Source organism: Oratosquilla oratoria, unplaced genomic scaffold (assembly GCF_046742065.1).
Source record: "Oratosquilla oratoria isolate Oo_2021 unplaced genomic scaffold, ASM4674206v1 SCAFFOLD45, whole genome shotgun sequence".
In the NCBI taxonomy this organism is placed as follows: Eukaryota; Metazoa; Arthropoda; class Malacostraca; order Stomatopoda; family Squillidae; genus Oratosquilla; species Oratosquilla oratoria.
The window spans coordinates 5,754,704-5,777,068 of record NW_027467710.1 but is presented as its reverse complement, the minus strand read 5'-3'; the positions used below and the strand labels follow the sequence as shown (position 1 = coordinate 5,777,068).

Here is a 22,365-nt window from a genome sequence, read left to right as displayed (position 1 = left end):
GAAAGAATTCTCTTATTTGCTCAAAACTTGTTTTTCCATACATCAATCTTCCCTTTCTATATTGTTCGTTTTTTCCATGTATTTTTCCTCATTTCGTTCCAGTTCAACCAATATGTGGTCACTTTTACTTATTGGTGTCTTATATTCAATCTTGTCCACTATTTCAGGTTCCGATGTGATTATTAGGTCCAGTCTCGATGGTTCTTCATTTCTATACCTAGTATTCTCTTGTATCCATTGCATCATTGTATGTTCTACAATCACATCAAGTAGTACATTTCTCATAGGTCGTCTCCACCCTTCACTGTCATCTCTTCCCAGCAGATTTCTTTACAATTAAAGTCACCCATTATAACTATTCTTCCTCCATCTTCCATTATCTTATTTAGCGTTATCCTGGCGTCTTCTAACACATTTTTGTGCTCTCTCTTCCCATGAAGCCGTTTTAGGAGGCACATAATCTACTACAAACTTCCTGCTCTTCCCATCCTTGTCCTCTACTTCCATCATAATCATCTCTACTCTATTCTTTCCATATGTGACATTCCTCACATTTATATCCTTTTTAGTCAGGAACATAATACAACCCTTTCTTTTACCTCTCTGTTTCTAATCCAGTAATTATATGCACCATGTCCTACACTGTTGGGTGGTAGTGGACCTTTCAATTTTGTCTCTACAATTCCCATTATGTCCGGTTCTTTTTCCTTCAGGTAATCATTCAGTTCGTTCAAGCCTGTTATTAAGCCATCTATATTTGTTTAAGACACTTTTAATTTTCTTCTACTTCCATCGTGTTTTCTGTTTCCCTTCTGTTTTTCTCTGCTATGAACCATTTCCTCACTTTCATATCCATTACTCTCCAATAGAATTTCTCTTTGTCTGTTCTTTTCTCGTTTTTTTTTTCTTGGCTATTAGTCTTTTTTTTTTCTCCTCTCTTCTTTATTCATCTCTCTTTTTATCCATACCGGTTAGTATTGATCACTGTTTGCTAGTTTACCTGTTTTTGCCAAGATATTCTCTGCTGTCGTTTGTGACCTGAATTTAACCTTAATTGGTCTGGTCTTATCTGTATTGTATTTCCCTATTCTATGTATTTCTTCAATTTCTTTCCCTGTTTCTTGTTCCTCTTGAACTACTTCTAATACCTTGTTTACCTTTTCCTTCTCTTTTACTCTTGTAGTCCTATTTGGATAATGCTTCTCTTCCATCCCTAAAATAATTATACATTTCTTTTTGTCCGCTAAGTCTCTTACTATATTCTCCTTCTCCCTCATCACTTTAATAATTGTGCCCTTAGTTTGTTCTTTCATCTGTTGTGTCACTATATATCTAAATACAATTTTGTTGTTCTCTTGGACTTTTCTCCAACCCTGTGCTTCTTTTGCTATGGACTCTTTATTCTTTTTTTTTTCTTAATTCCTCATTCTCATCTTTTACTTCTTTTAACTGTCTTTTTAAATCTTCTATTTCTTTAGTTAGGTTTTGGTTCTCCTTCTTTAGTTCTTCCAATTTATCAACTCTTTGCGTAATCCGTGTAAGTTGGCTGAACCTAACCTTCTAGTGTTCGACCATTTTCTCTAGTTTTTTCCTCTAGATTTGCTAATCGGGGGAGGTTGTCATACCCTCCCTCATTAAATCCATCGAAATTATTATCTCCACTTTCTATTGTGTTGTTCTTATCTACTTATCTATATTTCTGATCTTAGTGCCTTTACTGATATTTTCAACTTCAGCTGCGTCGTCTGCAGCCCTCTTGTTAACATTTCTTCTGACGTCCGGGGAAGCCCGTTCGTCTCCTTCCTCATTTCCTTCCATTTTCCTCAGTAATCCCTCCCTTTCTCTTTTTACTTCACCTTCCAACTACACCACGAGCTTTCCCCTTTCCTACTAATACAACCAAGGTACTCCATCGTAGTTGAGATCGATGAAACTTGAAGTTTCCTGGAGTTCTAAACTTCGCTGTCACTTCGACCGACATGTGTGTGTGTGTGTATTTACCTAGTTGTATTCTACGGGAAGGGGAGCTATGCTCGTGATGTCCTGTCTTCATATTTCATTTTATCTAAACTGTTTTTAGATTCATGAATTGTATTTGAACACACCACTTTTTCGTCCAACTTGTTCCAGAGATCTATTACTCTGTGGGGAAAGCTGCTCGTTTTCAGGTCCCTTCTATAACTGTCTTTCTTTATTTTCTTTCCGTGTCCTCTTGTATTTCTACTATCCCATTTTATTAGATCCTCTTGTGTGAATGAAGGTGTTAGAATTTAGACGGTAGGAAAATTAGCATAGGAACCGTGCCGTGTGTATTCAGGGAGGATTAAGGACTGACCCAGGAGCAACCACAGGAACGGGATTTCTATGGAGAACAAGTAAATCACCTTTCCCAATTACAGGTTTATAACGTTAAATGTGTCAAACCAGGAGAGTATGTTAGTTGTATTTATGATAGTTAAATCTGGATTGGAGTTGTGGAGGAATATTATGATGAATTTGATGATTATACAGTAAACTTTTTACATCCATCTGGGTCTTCAGGAGCAAGTGCATATCAGTCTCTATCAAATAAAGATTCATGTTCAGTGCCAGGTTATAATATATTATCTGTCATGAGTTCTCCTAGACTAAGAGGAGGCAGTTGAATTATCTAAATTTTTCTTCAGAAAAAAATTCATGAAAGTATTGAACATGCCAAAAGTGTTTCCAATACAATTTTATGCAAACCTAATTTATGTTTGTTGTAATATGCCTATGCTTTTGTATACATGGTGTTGACTTATAGTTTTTTTTATTATTATTAAAATAAAGGTAATTCGATTAGGAGCTTAATTGTGAAAAATATGTACAGTTGATGGACAGTGAATAAATATGGCACTCACTTGTGTGTTAATTATATGAAGAATACTGTGGTGTGAGCGTGAGTGAGTATGGCGCGGACGGGGACGGACGGTTGGCACCCCCTCCCCCTCTTTCTGGGGGGGGGGGAGAGGGGGTCAAAGGGCACGAGCGCTGGTATCCCCCTTCCCACCCGAATGTGGGGGGATGGCCTCACTTTGGCTTGGGTGGGGCAGTGCCGAACAAGGACCGTGCGTGGGTGGTGGGGTGAATGCGAGTGTGAGTGGAGTGTACAGTACCCGGAAAGGGGGATATGGTAAGCTAGCATTAATGGTTAGGAGGTAGGGAATTAGGCTAGAGAAGTGGAGAGTGTGCCACAAACGAATGTAAGGGCCCACCCAGGAGCGACCGAAACCGAAGAACCGACGTCATCGACGCACAAGTACTTTTGAATCACAAGCTATCTAGGCACCGCAAAAATGACTGCACCCGTAAGTGGAAACGGGCCGTCAATGTCCGCACCTGAGAGTGGAAACGAACCGTTCAAGATGAATAGTGTCACCTTAAGGCCGTTTGACGGGACAGGAGATGTCTCCGTGTGGCTAACAAAGGCAGCCTTGGTCGCGCGGCTAACGGGAGTAAAGGATGTGGCGAGTTACATCGCGCTAAATTTAGAGGGCGTGGCTTTATCCGTCTACATGGAGATGGCAACCGAAGATCACAAGTGGAAAAGGTGAAGGAGAGGTTACAGGAAGTTTTTGGCGAGAGTCCCTTTGAAGCGTACTGCAAACTACGGCGAATGCGGTGGACGGGAGAACAGGTTGACGTGTTCGCAAATGACATTAGGCGATTGGCAGGCCTGATAAATCTCGAAGGCAACTCCCTGGAGATGGTAGTGAGAATGGCTTTCGTGAATGGGTTTCCGGATTACATATCGACTGGGCTGCAGGCAATGGAAAATGCAGCAAAGGCAGACATGAGCAAACTTATAGCCCGCGCCAGGCTCCTGACTAAGGCTAAGGATGAAGGGCCGATGGTGGCTGTGGCCAACGAACAGACACAAAGGAGAGTGCCCTCGGCGGGAGAGGGCGCGCGGGCGAGAACAGTGGCCACTGACCGAGAAGGGAGAACGGGTGAGCTCGGGGGTGACTACAACAGATGGCGCGGGCTGTCGAGGGTCCGTTGTTACGAGTGCCGGAGACTGGGTCACCTGGCAAGGGACTGTAAGGAGGTAGAGCTTATCTGTTACTCGTGCAATCAGCCAGGGCACATGGCCCGAAATTGCAGTCAGGGAAACGGGACATCGGCGGCCACTATGCGAGGGGCCGCCGAGGACATGTAAGGACACCGTTCAGTTGTATGCCGATCGTGGATATTTGGGTGAGAGGGAGACGCGCGAGGGCGCTGATAGACTCTGGCTGTTCAACCACGATTGTGAGGACCGATATAGTTCAAGAGTTCAGAAGGGGAGATGTGGCCCTGACGACAGTCGACGGGAGAGAGACGATATGCGATGGCGACCAGGAAATTGAAATGATAGTGGAGGGTATCCCGATACGACTAAGAGTGCTCGTCATTAGAACGATTATGGAGGGAATTGACGTGGTGCTGGGAATGGACGGAATTACCCAGCTTGGAGAAGTCACGTTCATCGGTGGGCTCGTACGGATTGGAATGAGGCAGGACTCGGAAGAGAGGATGAAGAACCGACCGAGGCCGGGTGAGGACGTAGGAATGGCAATGGGAGCCGCGGAGGGCGGTGCTGGCCCGAAGCTCGACCCTGGGGAGAGGGCGACGCCGTGCACGATTGAGGACGAGGACTTCCGGGCAGAATTTGACGGCCGGAAGTGGGAAGTAGAGTGGTATCTGAAGGAAAGCTCGCCCGTCTTGAAGAACAAAGTCGACTGCTACACACGGACCCTCAAAGAGGGGGTGAGGGAGGACTTTGACCTCGAAGTGGAGCGATGGATCGAGGAGGGAATCTTGAGTCCCTGGGAGGAACCAGTGGAGGGCGGAATCCTGCCCTTGATGGCAGTGGTGCAGCCAACCAAGAGAAAGGTACGACCGGTGCTGGACTTCCGAGAGCTGAACCAGTTCGTGAAGTGTCATACTGGCGACGATTTTGTAGATGTATGTAGTGAGACCCTACGCAGGTGGCGCCGAAGGAGGGAGGCGTCCGCCGTTGTAGACTTGCGGGCGGCTTACTTGCAAATTCACGTGACTAAGAAGCTATGGAAGTACCAGCTAGTAAAATACAAAGGGAGAATTTACTGCTTGACCAGACTAGGTTTTGGGCTCAGCTCGGCCCCGAGGATCATGACGAGAATCCTGAAGACGGTACTGGAGAAGACTGAAGCGATGAAGAAGGGCACTGACTCGTACCTCGACGACATACTGGTGGACGATGGCATAGTATCAACGTCGAACGTGGTGGAACATCTGGCTCGGTACGGATTGACAGCTAAGGAACCGGAGCCGTTGGAGGGAGGAGCGGTGTTGGGACTGCGACTGGAAAGGAACGCGGCAGGAACGCTGATGTTCAAGCGAGGGAACGAGATCCCGAAGGTGACGGACGAAATGTGTAAACGAGAACTTTTCTCCCTTTGCGGCAAATTAGTGGGCCACTACCCGATCGCCGGATGGCTTCGTACGGCATGTAGCTACATTAAGAGGAGGGTGGGATCGAAAGATTGGGGAGAGAAGGTTGATGAGGACACGCTAACCATGATACGCGACGTTGTCCAGAGGACGATGCACGATGATCCTGTGAGAGGACAGTGGAATGCGCCCCAGCAGAGCCATGGCGTAGTATGGTGCGACGCGAGTAGTATCGCAACCGGCGCCGTCTTGGAGATAGGGAACGTGATAGTCGAAGATGGAGCGTGGCAGCGGAAGAAGGACGACTACCACCATATTAACGTGTCAGAGTTGGACGCGGTCATAAAAGGAACAAATTTGGCGCTGAAATGGGGGCTGCGTGAGATCGAGATCAGGACGGACTCAGCCACGGTAGCGGGGTGGATGAACTCGGTGCTGACGGCTGAAAAGTAAGTACGCACGAAAGGAGCTGCAGAGATCCTGGTGAAGCGCCGCCTCGGGATCCTGAGAGAGTTAATCGACGAGTTCGGCATGAAGATAAGGGTGAGGAAGGTATCCTCGGAGGCGAACAAAGCGGACGCGCTTACCAGAGTAAAGAAGAGCTGGCTGAAAGCGAAGGAAGAACAGGAAGAGAAGCTCGAGATGTGCGCCGCTGTGTCCTTTCGTGCGAAAGAGTTACACGAAACGCATCATCTAGGGGTCGATAGGTCATTGTTCCTGGCAAGGAAGGTTAACCCGAACATATCAAGGGAAGAAGTGCGGCATGCGGTGAGGGCGTGTGCCCGCTGTCAGTCCATAAACCCAGCCCCCAGACCGCATTCAGAGGGGGAGCTCTGCGTGGAAGAGAACTGGGGGCGGCTGGCAATTGACGTAACCCACTATCAAGGCACCAGATACTTATCGATGGTCGACTGCGGCCCAGGGCGGTTCGGCATTTGGCGAGAACTGAAGGCGGAGACTGGAGAAGAGATTGCGCGGGTGATGAACGAGGTATTTTTGGAGCGGGGCCCAGTGGATGAAGTCCTGATGGACAACGGCACGGCGTTTCGGTCGGAGGCACTGAAAGGTACATTGGACAAGTGGAACACAAGACGCTTCTTCCGGGCAGCGTACCGGCCGAGCGGAAATGGGATAGTAGAACGACACCATCGTACAATTAAGGCCATAGCTGAGAGGGCGCGAATACCGCCGACGGAGGCAGTTTTCTGGTATAATATCTCCCCCAGATCAGGCCAAGACGACCGCTCGGTTCCGCAAAAGCCTGTGTTCAAATATGATTGGCGGCATCCGCTGCAGGGACCGAAACTGCCGGCTAATGCCGAAGAAGGCCCCGCCTCAGTGCAGGTGGGGGAGGAGGTATGGGTGAGACCAAGGGACAGGAAGTGCACGTCACAGTGGACGAGAGGGACAGTGACGGAGGTGAACTCCCGGAACAATGTTTCTGTTGAGGGAGTGCCACGACATATCTTGGATATACGGCAGGTAGTGAGTGAAGGAGAAGATGAGGAGGAAGGCCACGGGGCGACAACAGAAGAGGATGGGGTGTCTCAGAGACCCCAGCGCGAAAGACGCCCGCCAAGGTGGCTACAGGACTACGATGTAGAGGAAGGAGAAGACGAGGAGTAGGTTGATCTCTAGATCAAGGGGGGGGGGAGTGTATGGCGCGGACGGGGACGGACGGTTGGCACCCCCTCCCCCTCTTTCGGGGGGGGGGAGAGGGGGTCAAAGGGCACGGGCGCTGGTATCCCCCTTCCCACCCTAATGTGGGGGGATGGCCTCACGTTGGCTTGGGTGGCGCAGTGCCGAACAAGGACCGTGCGTGGGTGGTGGGGTGAATGCGAGTGTGAGTGGAGTGTACAGTACCCGGAAAGGGGGTTATGGTAAGCTAGCATTAATGGTTAGGAGGTAGGGAATTAGGCTAGAGAAGTGGAGAGTGTGCCACAAACGAATGTAAGGGCCCACCCAGGAGCGACCGAAACCGAAGAACCGACGTCATCGACGCACAAGTACTTTTGAATCACAAATACTAATATAAACAACTCTTTTTTTTTTACTGATTCTAATAGCCAAAGCTTATGCCTTCATTTTTCTCATACATATATATATATATATATATATATATATATATATATATATATCTATCTATCTATCTATCTATATATATATTGAGACATTCTGATAGGTTTATGTAAGCGGAATAGGAAAAAGCATACCTGCGAAACTAGTCAGGAATAAACTCAAGGCTAAGACTCCTGTGTTTCCTATTCCACTTACATCATATATATATATATATATATATGTATATATATATATATATATATATATATATATATATATATATATATATATATATATATATATATATATTCAAATTTTGGTACCCCAGGAGTCAAATCTCGGCCTCAAATTTTTGCTAAAGTGGATTTTTTTTTTCAACCTAAAGTTCTAACTCTTGATATTTGGATTCCTTGTCTTTTTCTTATTTTAAATATGATTGCATGAATAATTGTCACCCCAGACTTCTATAGGGTGACAATTCTTCATGTGGGCCATCCTGGGTTTACGATTCTTCGTTTGTATAAGTTCATGATAATAATCATAACCTACATTCAACCTAACCTAACTTGACCTGACGTACCATAACCTAATCTAACCTAACGTAAAATAACTTAACCTAACCTAACATAACGTAACCTAATCTTTATTCCACTGTTAATATTCGGCGTATGGGGTGACAGTTCTTCAGGTGGGATCTCATGGGGTGACGATTCTTCATGTGGGCATTCTGGGGTGACAATTCTTCATGTGCCCCAAATATACATACATTTCTATAACTATGAGTTTTATTACCCTAGTTATTGGTCACCATATGTTAGTGACCTCTCATATGACCTCAAAATATCTGAAGTCATATTTCCTGAACAGTTGTTCCGATCGACCTTAAAATTTCATAAGTGTATTTAGACTAAAACTACCTATAAACAAAACTTTAGCAAAATCGGAGAAATGAGGGTGTTAGCCAATTGTTGATCTGACAGAGAATACCTCTATGTACACACAAACACGATCGGCAGAGAGACGGCGACGATTGGAACTCTGGAAAAAACGAAATGTTCGTAGATTTGAATGACGAGGGAGTACCTGTGTTGTATCAATAGGGAAGGGGAAACCTCGTGGTGTAGTGGGCAGGTGAAGAAAAAGGAGAATGGGAGTGATTACTGAGGAAAATGAAAGAAAATAACGAAGGAGACGAACAGGCTCCCCCTGACGCCAGAAGGAATGTAAACAAAAGGGCTGCAGACGACGCAGGTGAAGTCGAAAATATCAGTAAAGGCATTAAAATTAGAAATATAGATAAGAACAACACAATAGAAGGTGGAGATATTCATTTCCATGGATTTAATGAGGGGATGACAACCTCCCCCGAACAAACAATGGGAGGTTAGATTCAGCCAACTTACACGGATTACACAAAGAGTTGATAAATTGGAAGAACTAAAGAAAAACCAAAGCCTAAATAAAGAAATAGAAGAATTAAAAAGATAGTTAAGAGAAGTAAAGGATGAGAATGAGGAATTAAAGAAGAAGAATAAAGAGTCCAGAGCAAAAGAGGTACAGGGTTGGAGAAAAGTCCAAGAGAACAACAAAATTGAATTTAGAGATATAGTGAAACAACAGATGAAAGAACAAACTAAGGACAAAGTTACTAAAGTGATGAGGGAGAAGGAGAATATAGTAAGAAACTTCGTGGATAAAAAAATGTATAATCATATTAGGGATGGAAGTGAAGCATAATCCAAATAGGACTACAAGAGTAAAAGAGAAGGAAAAGGCAAACAAGATATTAGAAGTAGTTCAAGAGGATGAACAAGAAACAGGGAAAGAAATTGAAGAAATATATAGAATAGGGAAATACAATACAGATAAGACCAGACCAATCAATGTTAAATTCTGGTCACAAACGACAGGAGAGAATATCTTTGTAAAAACAGGAAAACTAGCAAAAAGTGATCAGTATAAACAGGTATGGATAAAAAGATGAATAAAGAGGAAAGAGAGGAGAAAACAAACAAGACTAGAAGCTATGGGAAAAAAAGAGAAAAAAACAGTCAGACAAAAAGAAATTCTATTGGAGAGTAATGGATATGAAAGTGAGGAATTGGTTTATAGCAGAGAAAAACAGAAGGGAAACAGAAAACACGATGGAAGTAGCAAAAAATTAAAATTGTCTTACACAAATATAGATGGCTTAATAACAGGCTTGAACGAACTGATTACCTGAAGGAAAAAGAACCAGACATAATGGGAATTGTAGAGACAAAATTGAAAGGTCCACTACCACCCAACACTGTAGGACATAGTGCATACAATTATTGGATTAGAAACAGAGAGGTAAAACAAAGGGGTTGTATTATGTTCCTGACTAAAAAGGATATAAATGTGAGGAATGTCACATATGGACAGAATAGAGATGATTATGATGGAAGTGGAGGACAGGGATGGGAAGAGCAGGAAGTTTGTAGTAAATTATGTGCCTCCTAAAACGGCTTCATGGAAAGAGAGAGAACCCAAAAATATGTTAAAAGACACAAGGATAACACTAAATGAGATAATGGAAGATGGAGGAAGAAAAGTTATAATGGGTAACTTTAATTGTAAAGAAATCTGCTGGGAAGAGATGACAGTGAAGGGTGGAGACGACCTATGAGGACATGTACTACTTGATATGATTGTAGAACATACAATGATGCAATGGATACAAGAGAATACTAGGTATAGAAATGAGGAAGAACCATCAAGACTGGACCCAATAATCGCATCAGAACCTGAAATAGTGGACAAGATTGAACATAAGACACCAATAAGTAAAAATGACCACATATTGGTTGAACTGGAACTAAATGAGGAAAAATACAGGGAAAAAAATTAACAATATAGAAAAGGAAGATTGATGTATGGAAAAACAAATCTTGATAAAATAAGAGAATCCTTTCAAAAAGCAGACTGGGAAAGGATACACAAGGAGGAAATGGAATATTTTGACAAAAATTTATAAAGGAGTGGAAAAGTATGTTCCAAGACAAAAACAAGAAAAAGGATATGTAAAGTGTTGGTAAAACAAAAGATGTAGGGAGTTAAAAGACAAAAGGGATAAAGCTTGGATAAAATGGAGGAAAGACAAAAGACCTGAAAAATGGAAAATATATACTAATTATAGGAATGAATATGTACAAGTGTGCAGAGAACAAAAGAGAAAATACAAAAAAGAGGTCATAGAAAAATGTAAAGATCAACCAAATCTATTTTACAGATTTGTAAACAACAAACTGAAAAACAAACAAGAATTAGAGAAACTACGACAAGGAGTTGAATACACAGAGGAAATAGAAATGGCAGAAATTACAAACAAACATTTTAAATTGGTGTTTATGAGGGAGAACATACAACTTAAAGATGTCGAGTGGGAGGAGAAAGTCCCCCTATGAAAGAGATAGAAGTAACAAGGAAAGAAATAATGAATCACTTGAGTAATCTCGATGTCAGAAAATCGTATGGGCCAGATGAAATGGCAAACTGGATTTTGAGAGAATGCAGGAATGAACTAACAGACAAAATGCATAGTCTAATAAACAGTTCATTGAAAAAAGGAAAAGTTCCAGAAGATTGGAAAAGAGCAAATATAGTACCAGTATAAAAAGGAGGAAACAAGGAAGAACCTACTAACTATAGACAAAGTACAAAGTACAAACGATAGCTAAAATTTGTGAAAGAATGATCAAAATTAGATGAGTAAGGCATTTGGAAAAAAAAACGTACTAAATCCAAGGCAATTTGGATTTAGACAAGGACGTTCATCCATCACAAACTTAATGTGTTTCTACTCAAGGTTAAAAGATGTAATATAAGAGATGGATGGACTGACTGTGCATTTCTAGACCTGAAAAAAGCTTTCGATAAGGTGTCACATAAGAAATTGCTAAAGAAATTAGAAACTGCAGGAGGAATACATGACAAACTGCTGAAGTGGATGGAAGACTTCTTGCATGAAAGAAAAATGAGAGTGGTGATTAGTGGAGTTCCACAAGGAACAGTTCTGGCCCCAATAATGTTTGCTATATATATTAATGATATGGATAAAGGAATTGAAAGTTATATGAGCTTTGCAGACGATACAAAATTGTTTAAAAAAGTGTAGTATAATGGAATTTGGAAGAAGCAAAAAAAGAATAGTGGGATCATATACATTGGGAGAGGAAGAAATTAAAAAAGTAGAAAAGGAGAAGGACCTGGGAGTCATTATCATGAATAATATGTCACCTGAGAAACATATAAACAAAATTTTTGGAGAAACTTATCATTTAATAAGAACAATCAAAGTGGCATTTACATACCTGGATGAAGAAATGGTGAAGAAAATACTAGTCACTTTGAAAAGACCAAGATTGGAGTATGCAGTGATGACGTGGTCACCAAGTAGAAAAAAATGTATAACAAAACTTGAAAGAATACAAAGAACAATTACCGTACAAAATTGGCACCAACACTCTCAGAACTATCATATGAGGAGAGACTAGCAAAACTTGAGCTACAGACATTAGAGCAAAGAAGAGAGGTGACTTGATAACTATTTATATTATCATAAAAGGCATTGAAACTATTTATAGATAGGATCTAATAAAATGGGATAGTAGAGATAGAAGAGGACATGGAAAGGAAATCAAGAAAAACAGTTATAGAAGAGACCTGAAAAAAAAACAGCTTTCCCCACACAGAAATAGACATTTAAGGTGAAAATGTGGTGTGTGCAAAAATGATACACCAATTCAAAAAGTCTAGATAAAACAAGATATGAAGACGGGACACTACGAGCATAGCTCCCCTTCCCGTAAAATACAACTAGGTCAATACACACACACACACAAAACGAGGTATGATGATAGGACACCACGAGCATAGCTCCTCTTCCCGTATAATACAATTAGGTAAATACACACACGACTCAGTGGCGTGGTTGATAGTCTTGGGCTGTTACTACGGCGGTCCGGGTTCGAATCCCACCCAGGGCTGAAACAATTTCAGTATCGCTGTGCTCTGAGTCGCTACTCCATCACTTGTGGGCGTGGATTCTCCGACAATTTTGTTGATCTATTTATCATAGGACAAGTCATTTGAGATAATTACACCCAAATCTTTTTCAGATTTCTCCTTCTTTACCTCCTTGGTTCCAATTTTATAGTACTGATATTCTATTTTTGCTTTTTCCAAACTCCATTATGCTACACTTCTTAATATTGAAGTCCACTTCCCATTTCTGACTCCAATTCCATACCTTATTCAGGTCTTCCTGCAGTGATTCACAATCCTTTTCAGTTTTTACTTTCCTTAACAGTTTGGTGCCATCTGCAAAGAAGTTCATGTAACATTTCACATCATTATCCATTTTATCTACATAAATAGCAAACATTATTGGAGTCAATACAGATCCTTGCAGTATTCCACTGATCACCTCTTTCCAACCTGAATATTTTTCTCTGAGTACTACTCTCATCTTTCTACCAATCAAGAAATCCTCCATCCATTTTAATAGGTTCCCTTGTATCCCTCCTATATGTTCCAGATTTTTTTTGATAATTTTTTGTGTGGTACACTGTCAAAAGCTTTTTGTAAGTCCAGGAAGGCACAATCAGCCCATCCATTCCTTTCTTGCAATATGTCTATTAATCTTGAGTAGAAACATATGTCTATTAATCTTGAGTAGAAACATATCAAGTTTGTGGTACATGATCTTCCTTGTCTGAACCCAAATTGTCTTGGATTTATTATATTATTATCTTCCAGGTGTTTTACCCATCTATTCTTGATGATTTTCTCACAAATTTTGGGGATAGTCCTTGTTAGTGAGACTGGCCTGTAGTTAGTTGATTCTTCCTTGTTTCCTCCTTTATATATTGGTATAATGTTAGCATTTTCCCAGTCTTTTGGTATTTTTCCTCCTTTAAATGAACAACTTATTATGTATTTTGTCTGTTAGTTCTTCTTTGCATTCTTTTAGAATCCAATTTGCAATTCCATCCGGGCCATGTGATTTCCTGACATCGAGGTTTGATAGATGTTCCAATATTTCTTTTTGTGTTATTGTTATCTCGCTCATGGGGGGAGATTTCCTTTCATTACCTTCATCCCAATATTGTGCTTTCTCATGAAGACAGATTTCAAGTGATTATTCATGACTTTGGCCATTTCTAATTCTTCTGTGTATTCTATATTCCCTTGGTGTAGTTTCACCATTTCCTGTTTGTTTTTAAGTTTACCATTCATGTATTGATAGAATAGCTTGGGTTGCTCTTTGCATTTATCTATAATATCCTTTTCATGGTTTCTTTTTTCCTCTCCTCACTTTAACATACTCATTTTCCAGGTTTTTTATCTTTTCTCCATCTTTTCCAAGCTCTGTCCCTTCTATCTTTGCCTCACTGCATCTTTTGTTGAACCAGGATTTAATGTATATTCGCTCTAGCTTCTGTCTTGGTACATGCCTATTCACCCCTTCATTGTAATTATCCATCAAGATATCCCATCTCTCTTCCACTTTTCCCTCTTCTATGTAAAAATTTTCCCAGTTTGCATTCTGGAAGAATTTCTTTAGTTTTGCAAAGTCCGTTTTGTTGTACATCAATCTTCCTTTCCTATGCTTTTCATTTCTCTCCATGTATATTTCTTCCTTTAGTTCAGTCTCAATGAGTATACAGTCACTCTTTCCCATTGGTGTCTTGTATTGGATTTATCCACAATTTCAGGTTCTGTTGAAAACATCAAATCTAGTTTCGACAGCTCGTTTTTTCTGTATCTGGTGTTTTCACTGACCCACTGAGTCATTGTATATTCCATGGTCACGTCCTGTAGTACATTACCCCAAAAGTCTTCTCTCACTGTCATGTTCTTCCAATAAATTTCTTTGCAATTGAAGTCCCCCATAATTACCAGATTACCCCCGCCCATTAGTATCTCATTTAATGATTGCCTTGTACCTTCTAGCATTTTCGTATGCTTGCTCTCTTTCCAAGCATTCGTATTTTGGGGGCACATAAGTCACCACAAACTTTCTACTTTTCATGTTCTATTTTTATCATGATCAGTTCTACATTACCTTTGCCCTCCACAATTTTTGTCACATTCAAGTTTTTCTTGGCCAAGAACATGATTCCTCCCTGTATCTTGTCTCTGTTTTTAATCCAGTAATTGTATAGTCCATGTCCAACATCGATGGATGGTATTTCATCCCTTAGTTTAGTCTCCACAATTCCCATTATGTCTGGTTTTTCTTCTAGCAAGTAATCATTAAGTTTATTCAGTCCTGAAATTAATCTGTCGATGTTGGTATAGACCACTTTCAATTATCTTCTTTCTCCATTTTTTTTTTTTTTTTTGTCTTTGGTTCACCCATTCTGATATATCATGTATATATATATATATGTATATGTATGAGAAATAGACATCTGGGAATGGATGCTAAGAGGAGGTTATATGAAGGAGTGATTGTGCCAACAGCAATGTACGGGGCAGAAACATGGAACATGAGAGAGGAAGAGAGAAGGAGTTTGAATGTGTTTGAGATGAAATGTCTGAGAAGTATGATAGGGGTTATTAGGCTAGATAGAGTGAGAAATGAGGAGGTGAGGAGGAGAACAGGGATGGAAAGGGAGCTGGGAGATAGGGTTGATGAAAGTGTATTAGGATGGTTTGGACACATGGAAAGAATGAGTGAAGAAAGATTAGTAAAAGAAGTGTGGAAGGCGGAGGTGGAAGGAGTGAATATGAGGGGGCATCCTAGGATGAGATGGATGGATGGGATGAAAGGGGCTTTACAAAAGAGAGGAATGTCTGTAGAGGAAGGACAGGAGAGGACAGAATATAGGGGTGAAAGGAGAATGGTTGTGTATAGATGAGGCTGTGATGCATGAGGGGGAGTGGGTGGGGGATGAGGAAGTATGTATGAGATTTTTTTTTTTTGCAGCCCGAAGGGATTTCTCCCCGTCTTCTCCTTTCTGCATGAGGGGACGGAGATGGGGGTCGCCGAATTTATGAAGTGGCCTTGCTGTGGATGTGCTGTATCTTGCGACACTGCTTCTGACCCAGGTCAGTGGACAGGATGCAGGGATAACCTGTCATCCAGGTGCCAAGATAGGAGGGGGGGAGGAGGGTGGAGAGGAGTTGAATATATGGGAAATGAAATGGGTGGGAGTGATTTCTATGCCTTTTTCTTTTTGGCTACCCCCCATGTAAGGGGGAAAAAGCCTTTGCTATATGTATGTATATATATATACATATGTATATAATACGTATATATATATATATATATATATATACCACATATATATTGATGGTAAGAATGGACCGGTTTCGCCTTTGAAGAAGCCTCTAAGGCTAAACCAGTCAGGAATAAAATCTCTTGTTCTCAATCATGTCTTTCCATTCTTACCATTCATACAACAGTCATATCACAATATATACATATATATATATGCAGAAAAACCACCAAGGAAAAAGAAAAACTGATGACCAAGCGCTTTCGTCTATTCAGACATCCTCAGGGTACGAATAGACGAAAGCGCTTGGTCATCAGTTTATCTTTTTCCTTGGTGGTTTTTCCGCATATTTAGAATCATGAGTTTATGTGATTTCTCATGCATATATATATATATATTTATAATATATATATGTACTTATATATATATGTACTTATATATATATATGTACAATATTATATGTATATTATAAACTCAAGACTAAGACTCCTGTGTTTCCTATTCCGCTTACATCAACCTGTCAAAATGTCTCAACATATATATATATATGTATTTACCTAGTGGTCCCTAGTTGTATTTTACGGGAAGGGGAGCTATGCTTGTGGTGTCCCGTCTTTACATCTCATTTTATCTTAACTATTTTTAAATTCATGTATTGTTTTTACACACACTACTTTCTCATCTAACTTATTCGTGTGTGTGTATGTGTACACATACATATATATATGTACATATATATGTAATATATATATATAAACATTTTATATATATATATGTATATATAATATACATTATATATATATTAATGACTCCCAGGCCCTTCTCATTTTCTACTTTTTTAATTTTCTCTCCCAATTTATATAATCCCACTATTCTTTTTTTTGGGTCTTCCAAATTCCATTATATTACACTTCTTAATATTGAATTCCATCTCTCACTTCCTACTCCATTCCCATACTTTATTGAGATCACTCTACAGCGACTCATAATCTTCTACATTTTTCACTTTTTTCAACATTTTGCATCGTCCACAAAGAAGCTCATATAACTCTCAATTCCTTTATCCATGTCATTAATATATATAGCAAACATTATTGGGGCCAAAACTGTTCCTTGTGGAATTCTACTAATCACTTTATCCCAATTAGAGTGTCTCTTATCACCACTCTCATTTTTCTTTCATGCAAGAAGTCTTCCATCCACTTCAGCAGTTTGCCCTGTATTCCTCCTGCAGTTTCTAATTTCTTTAACAATTTCTTATGTGGCACCTTATCAAAAGCTTTTTTCAGCTCTAGAAATGCACAATCAGCCCATCCATCTCTTTCTTGTATTACATGTATTAGCCTTGAATAGAAACACATTAAGTTTGTGACACATGAATGTCCTCTAAATCCAAATCATCTTGGATTTAGTACATTGTTTTTTCCAAATGCCATATCTATCTAATTTTGATCATTCTTTCACAAATTTAAGGTATTGTACTTGTAAGAGAGAGTGGTCTATAGTTAGTAGGGTCTTCCTTGTTTCCCCCTTTATATATTGGTACTATGCTCTTTTCCAATCCTCTGGAACTTTTTCTTCTTTCAATGAACTGCTTATTAGATTATGTATTTTGTCTGTTAGTTCATTCCTGCATTCTCTCAACATCTAGTTTGCCATTTCATCTGGTCCATGCAATTTTCAAGATTACTCAAGTGATTCATTATTTCTTTCCTTGTTACTTCTCTTTCATCGGGGGGACTTTCTCCTCCCACTTGATAGTTGTATGTTCTCTCTCGTAAACACAGATTTAAAATGCTTGTTCATAATTTCTGCCATTTCTATTTCCTCTGTGTATTCAACTCCTCCTTGTCGTATTTTCTCTAATTCTTGTTTGTTTTTCAGTTTGTTGTTTACAAATCTGTAAAATAGTTTTGGTTGATCTTTATATTTTTCTATGATATCTTTTTCGTGTATTCTCTTTTCTTCTCTGCACACTTGTACATACTCATTTCTATAACTAGTATATATTTTCCATTTTCAGGTTTTTGTCTTTTTCCCATTTTATCCAAGCTCCCTTTTGTCTTTTAACTCCCTACATCTTTTGTTGTACCAGTACTTTACATATCCTTTTTCTTGTTTTTGTCTTGGAACACTTTTCCACTCCTTTATAAATTTTTGTCAAAATATTCCATTTCTCTTCTAATGTTGTTTCCTCCTTGTCTATCCTTTCCCAGTCTTCTTTTTTTAAAGAATTCTCTTATTTTATCAAAACTTGTTTTCCACACAATCTTCCCTTTCTATATTGTTTGTTTTTCCATGTATTTTTCCTCGTTTAGTTCCAGTTCAACCAGTATGTGGTCACTTTTACTTATTAGTGTCTTATATTCAATCTTGTCCACTATTTCCAGTTCTGATATGAGTATTAGGTCCAGTCTCGATGATTCTTCCTCATATCTATACCTAGTATTCTCTTGTATCCATTGCATCATTGTATATTCTATAATCATATCAATTAGTATATTTCCCCATAGGTCGTCTCCACCCTTCACTGTCATCTCTTCCCAGCAGATTTCTTTACAATTAAAGTCACCCATTATAACTATTCTTCCTCCATCTTCCATTATCTTACTCAGTGTTATCCTTGTGTCTTCTAACATATTTTTGTGTTCTCTCTCTTCCCATGAAGCTGTTTTAGGAGGCACATAATTTACTACAAAGTTCTTGCTCTTCCCATCCCTGTCCTCCACTTCCATCATAATCATCTCTATTCTTTCCATAAGTGACATTCCTCACATTTATATCCTTCTTAGTCAGGAACATAACTCCATCCCCTTATTTTACCTCTCTATTTCTAATCCAATAATTATATGCACCATGTCCTACACTGCTGGGTGATAGTGAACCTTTCAATTTTGTCTCTACAATTCCCATTATGTCTGGTTCTTTTTCCTTCAGGTAATCATTCAGTTTGTTGAAGCCTGTTATTAAGCCATCCATATTTGTGTAAGACACTTTTAATTTTCTGCTACTTTCATCCTGTTTTCTGTTTCCCTTCTGTTTTTCTCTGCTATGAACCATTTCCTCACTTTCATATCCACTACTCTCCAATAGAATTTCTATGTTTTCTCGTTTTTTCCCCCTCAGCTTCTAGTCTTTTTTCTCATCCTCTCTTTCCTCTTTATTCATTTCTCTTTTTATCCACACCTGTATATACTGATCACTTTTTGCTAGTTTCCCTGTTTTTGCTAAGATATTCTCTGCTGTCATTTGTGACCTGAATTTAACCTTAATTGGTCTGGTCTTATCTGTATTGTATTTCCCTATTCTATATATTTCTTCAATTTCTTTCCCTGTTTCTTGTTCCTCTTGAATTACTTCTAATATCTTGTTTACCTTTTCCTACTCATCTTTTACTCTTGTAGTCCTATTTGGATTATGCTTCTCTTCCATCCTTAATATAATTATACATTTCTTTTTGTCCACTAAGTCTCTTACTATATTCTCCTTCTCTCTCATCACTTTAAAAACTGTGTCCTTAGTTTGTTCTTTCATATGTGGTGTCACTATATCTCTAAATACAATTTTGTTGTTCTCTTCGACTTTTTTCCAACCCTGTACCTCTTTTGCTATGGACTCTTTTATTCTATTATTATTCTTTTAGTCCTCATTCTCATTTTTTAAATCTTTTGTCTTTCTAATTCTTCTATTTCTTTAGTTAGGTTTTGGTTCTTCCAATTTATCAACTCTTTGTGTAATCTGTGTAAGTTGGCTGAACCTAACCTCCCAGTGTTCAATCATTTTCTCTAGTTTTTCCTATAGACTTGCTAATTGGGGGAGGTTGGCATCCTCTCCCTCATTAAATCCGTGGAAATTATCTCCACTTTCTATTGTGTTGTTCTTATCTATATTTCTAATTTTAGTGCCTTTACTGATATTTTCGACTTCACCTGTGTCATCTGCAGCCCTCTTGTTGACATTTCTTCTGACGTCTAGGAGAGCCCGTTCGTCCCCTTCCTCAATTCTTTCCATTTTCCTTAGTAATTCCTCCCTTTCTCCTTTTTCTTCACCTTCCCACTACACCACGAGCTTTCTCCTTCCCTACTTATACAACAAAAGTACTCCCTCATCGTTAAGATCGACGAAACTTGAAGTTTTCCTGGAGTTCCAAACTTTGCTGTCACTTCAACTGGTGTGTGTGTGTGTGTATGGGTAACTTTCCATTTACATGAAGGATACATTCCTAAAAATCTTGTACAAGTGGTAACTGCATAAATAGATCATAGTTTTATTTTTCCATAAATAACAATGGTAAACAGGGGGGGGGGGGTTGGATTAGACAGTAGGAAATTGCACCTTTTAAACTGGTTTCTGGTAATGAATAATGTTCTGTGAACATCACAAATAACACTGTTCATGTATGTGCATGCATTCCTGATACAAAGGAGGGTTTATTAAACTCTATTAAATGAGAATTAATAGAGGTTTTGGCTATATTTTAAGCTGCATAACACTTATACTGCATAGTCAGCAACATAAATGCACTTCATTTCCATGTGTGTAGTACAAGTCTAGTGATATCAACTGTTTGTGCATATGTGCAAGCATTGGTCAGAGTCATAGCAATTTTTTTTTCAGTAGAGCTTCATGTCCCTATATGTATATATATATATATATACAGTATATATACATATATATACTAGACCCTCATTTAATCTTGTTAATCTGGATTTCAGTTTATCTGGACAGTGTCTAGGTAATAATTTCAATCCAGATGGCTGACAAATAAATTCAAACAATGCATGCCTTGCATACTGCCAGAAATGCCTGATAGGTGGTGGCAGGCAGTTGTAAACCAAGTTTGGCCGATGCTTGTAAACCATGTTTTGTCCAGTATCAGTGAACAATTTTGTGCATTTTTCAGTACAAATAGATACCTTAAACCCTTAATTATGCCTCCCAAGTCTATTAAGCATAAGCGAATGGCCCTAGCTGTGGCTCAAATGCTGGAATTAATAAGATAATTAGAGAAAGGAGCTAATGTTATGAGTGATTGTGAGGAGTATGGTGTGGCCAAGCAAACCGTGTTGGACATTAAAAAGTCGAAAGACAGCCCCAAACCTGGTCCATCTGGTCTTACAGCCCCAGACATCCCTGAGCTTGGTGCCTGTGGTCACTTTGAGGGCTTTAATTCAGATAGTGAGGCCATGGACCAAGAACAAGTTTTCTTGGTCCTGTAAACAGTGTAAATACATTGTACATATTGTTAAGGTAAGCAAAAATATAGATCTGTTGTCTTTTACCTTTTTCAGAATGGTTATTTAATTTTATTTGCATTATAAATATATATACATTTGTATTATCCAGAGTTTTTCATTATTTGGACCGGTTCCTGCACCATTTAGTCTGGAAAAACAAGGTTCAAGTGTATATACATATACAGGGTGCATATGGTAATTGTTTAATTTTTTAGGGTCACAAAAAAGTCGCAATTTAGTTGAAAATGCATTTATTAAAAATTATAATAAAAAAAAAAAAAAAAAAAAAAAAAAAAAAAAAAAAAAAAGACTCTGTATCAGCATGCTTCTGGTGTCCCATTACTTGATGAATCTGCCCTTGGCATCAATGAGCATCCTCAACACGCCCTTGAAACCTGGCACAGGCCTTCTTCATAACCTCATTGGAAAGACTAGCAAAGACAACATTGATCCAACTGATCAGATCATCCTTACTCTTGGATGGAGTACTGTTAGTATCTTGTTCAACTGTGCCCCATACAAAATAGTCCATAGGGTCGAGGTCAGGTGAGTTAGGGGGCCACACATCAGGGGCAGCAAAGTCAAAGAAATTGTCAGAGAACCATTTCTGAGATTTTCTAGAGGTGTGACTTTGTGCAGAGTCCTGTTGCCACACATAGGGTCTACCAGCAGCTACTTCCTCAATCCGCGGCTTCACATGGGTCTGTAGGATGTCGATGTACACTTCAGTGCTCACCGTGAGCCCCTGTGGAAAGAAGAACGGGGGCATGAATTGGCCCTTGTTGCAGACTACCCCAAACACCATGACAGTTGCATGTCATTCTCCAGAGGGTGCTTCAGTTTGTTGAGCATCTTGTTGCTCTTCTTGAAGCAGTTCTGCATCTTTGTGGAGAGGAGTTGACCCTTACACATCTTGTATGACTTTTATCTAATATCTTCATGCAAACACTTCCTTACAGTGCCCTCAGACACTTGCAACTCTCTGGCACTGGACCTCATGGACTGTCTGGGATCTTCATCAACCATGGCTTGCAATTGAGTGACAAATTTAGCATCCCTGATGGTGTACAATCATCAAGAATGATGTTTCCTCTTGGCAACACCTTCATACTCGTAGTCAGAAGAAATCAACTCTCTCCTGACAGTCCTGACAAACTGTTCAGCCACTTTAAGCTCTTCATGAATGCAAGGTGTTGCTGGGACAAAGTCTTGATGTATACTGAACAGTTCCTTTTGTTTTGAGTGGTGTGGTTACCCACATATTTCCAGTGTCCCTGAAACAATTAAACAATTACCGTATGCACCCTGTATATATATATATATATATATATATATATATATATATATACATACACATACACACACACACACACACACACATTTGG

At 39.7% G+C, this 22,365-nt stretch overlaps 2 protein-coding genes across 2 annotated transcripts; both read left to right on the top strand.

The window, feature by feature from the left end:
- The first annotated feature begins 4,572 nt into the window (after positions 1–4,572).
- On the top strand, positions 4,573–5,889 carry LOC143023156 (uncharacterized). The gene has a single exon (XM_076181671.1). It carries the CDS (start codon positions 4,573–4,575, stop codon positions 5,887–5,889), a length of 1,317 nt encoding a protein of 438 aa, XP_076037786.1.
- A 78-nt stretch (positions 5,890–5,967) lies between these two features.
- LOC143023155 (uncharacterized) lies at positions 5,968–7,062 on the top strand. Its single transcript, XM_076181670.1, has one exon. It carries the CDS (start codon positions 5,968–5,970, stop codon positions 7,060–7,062), a length of 1,095 nt encoding a protein of 364 aa, XP_076037785.1.
- The last annotated feature ends 15,303 nt before the right edge of the window (positions 7,063–22,365 follow it).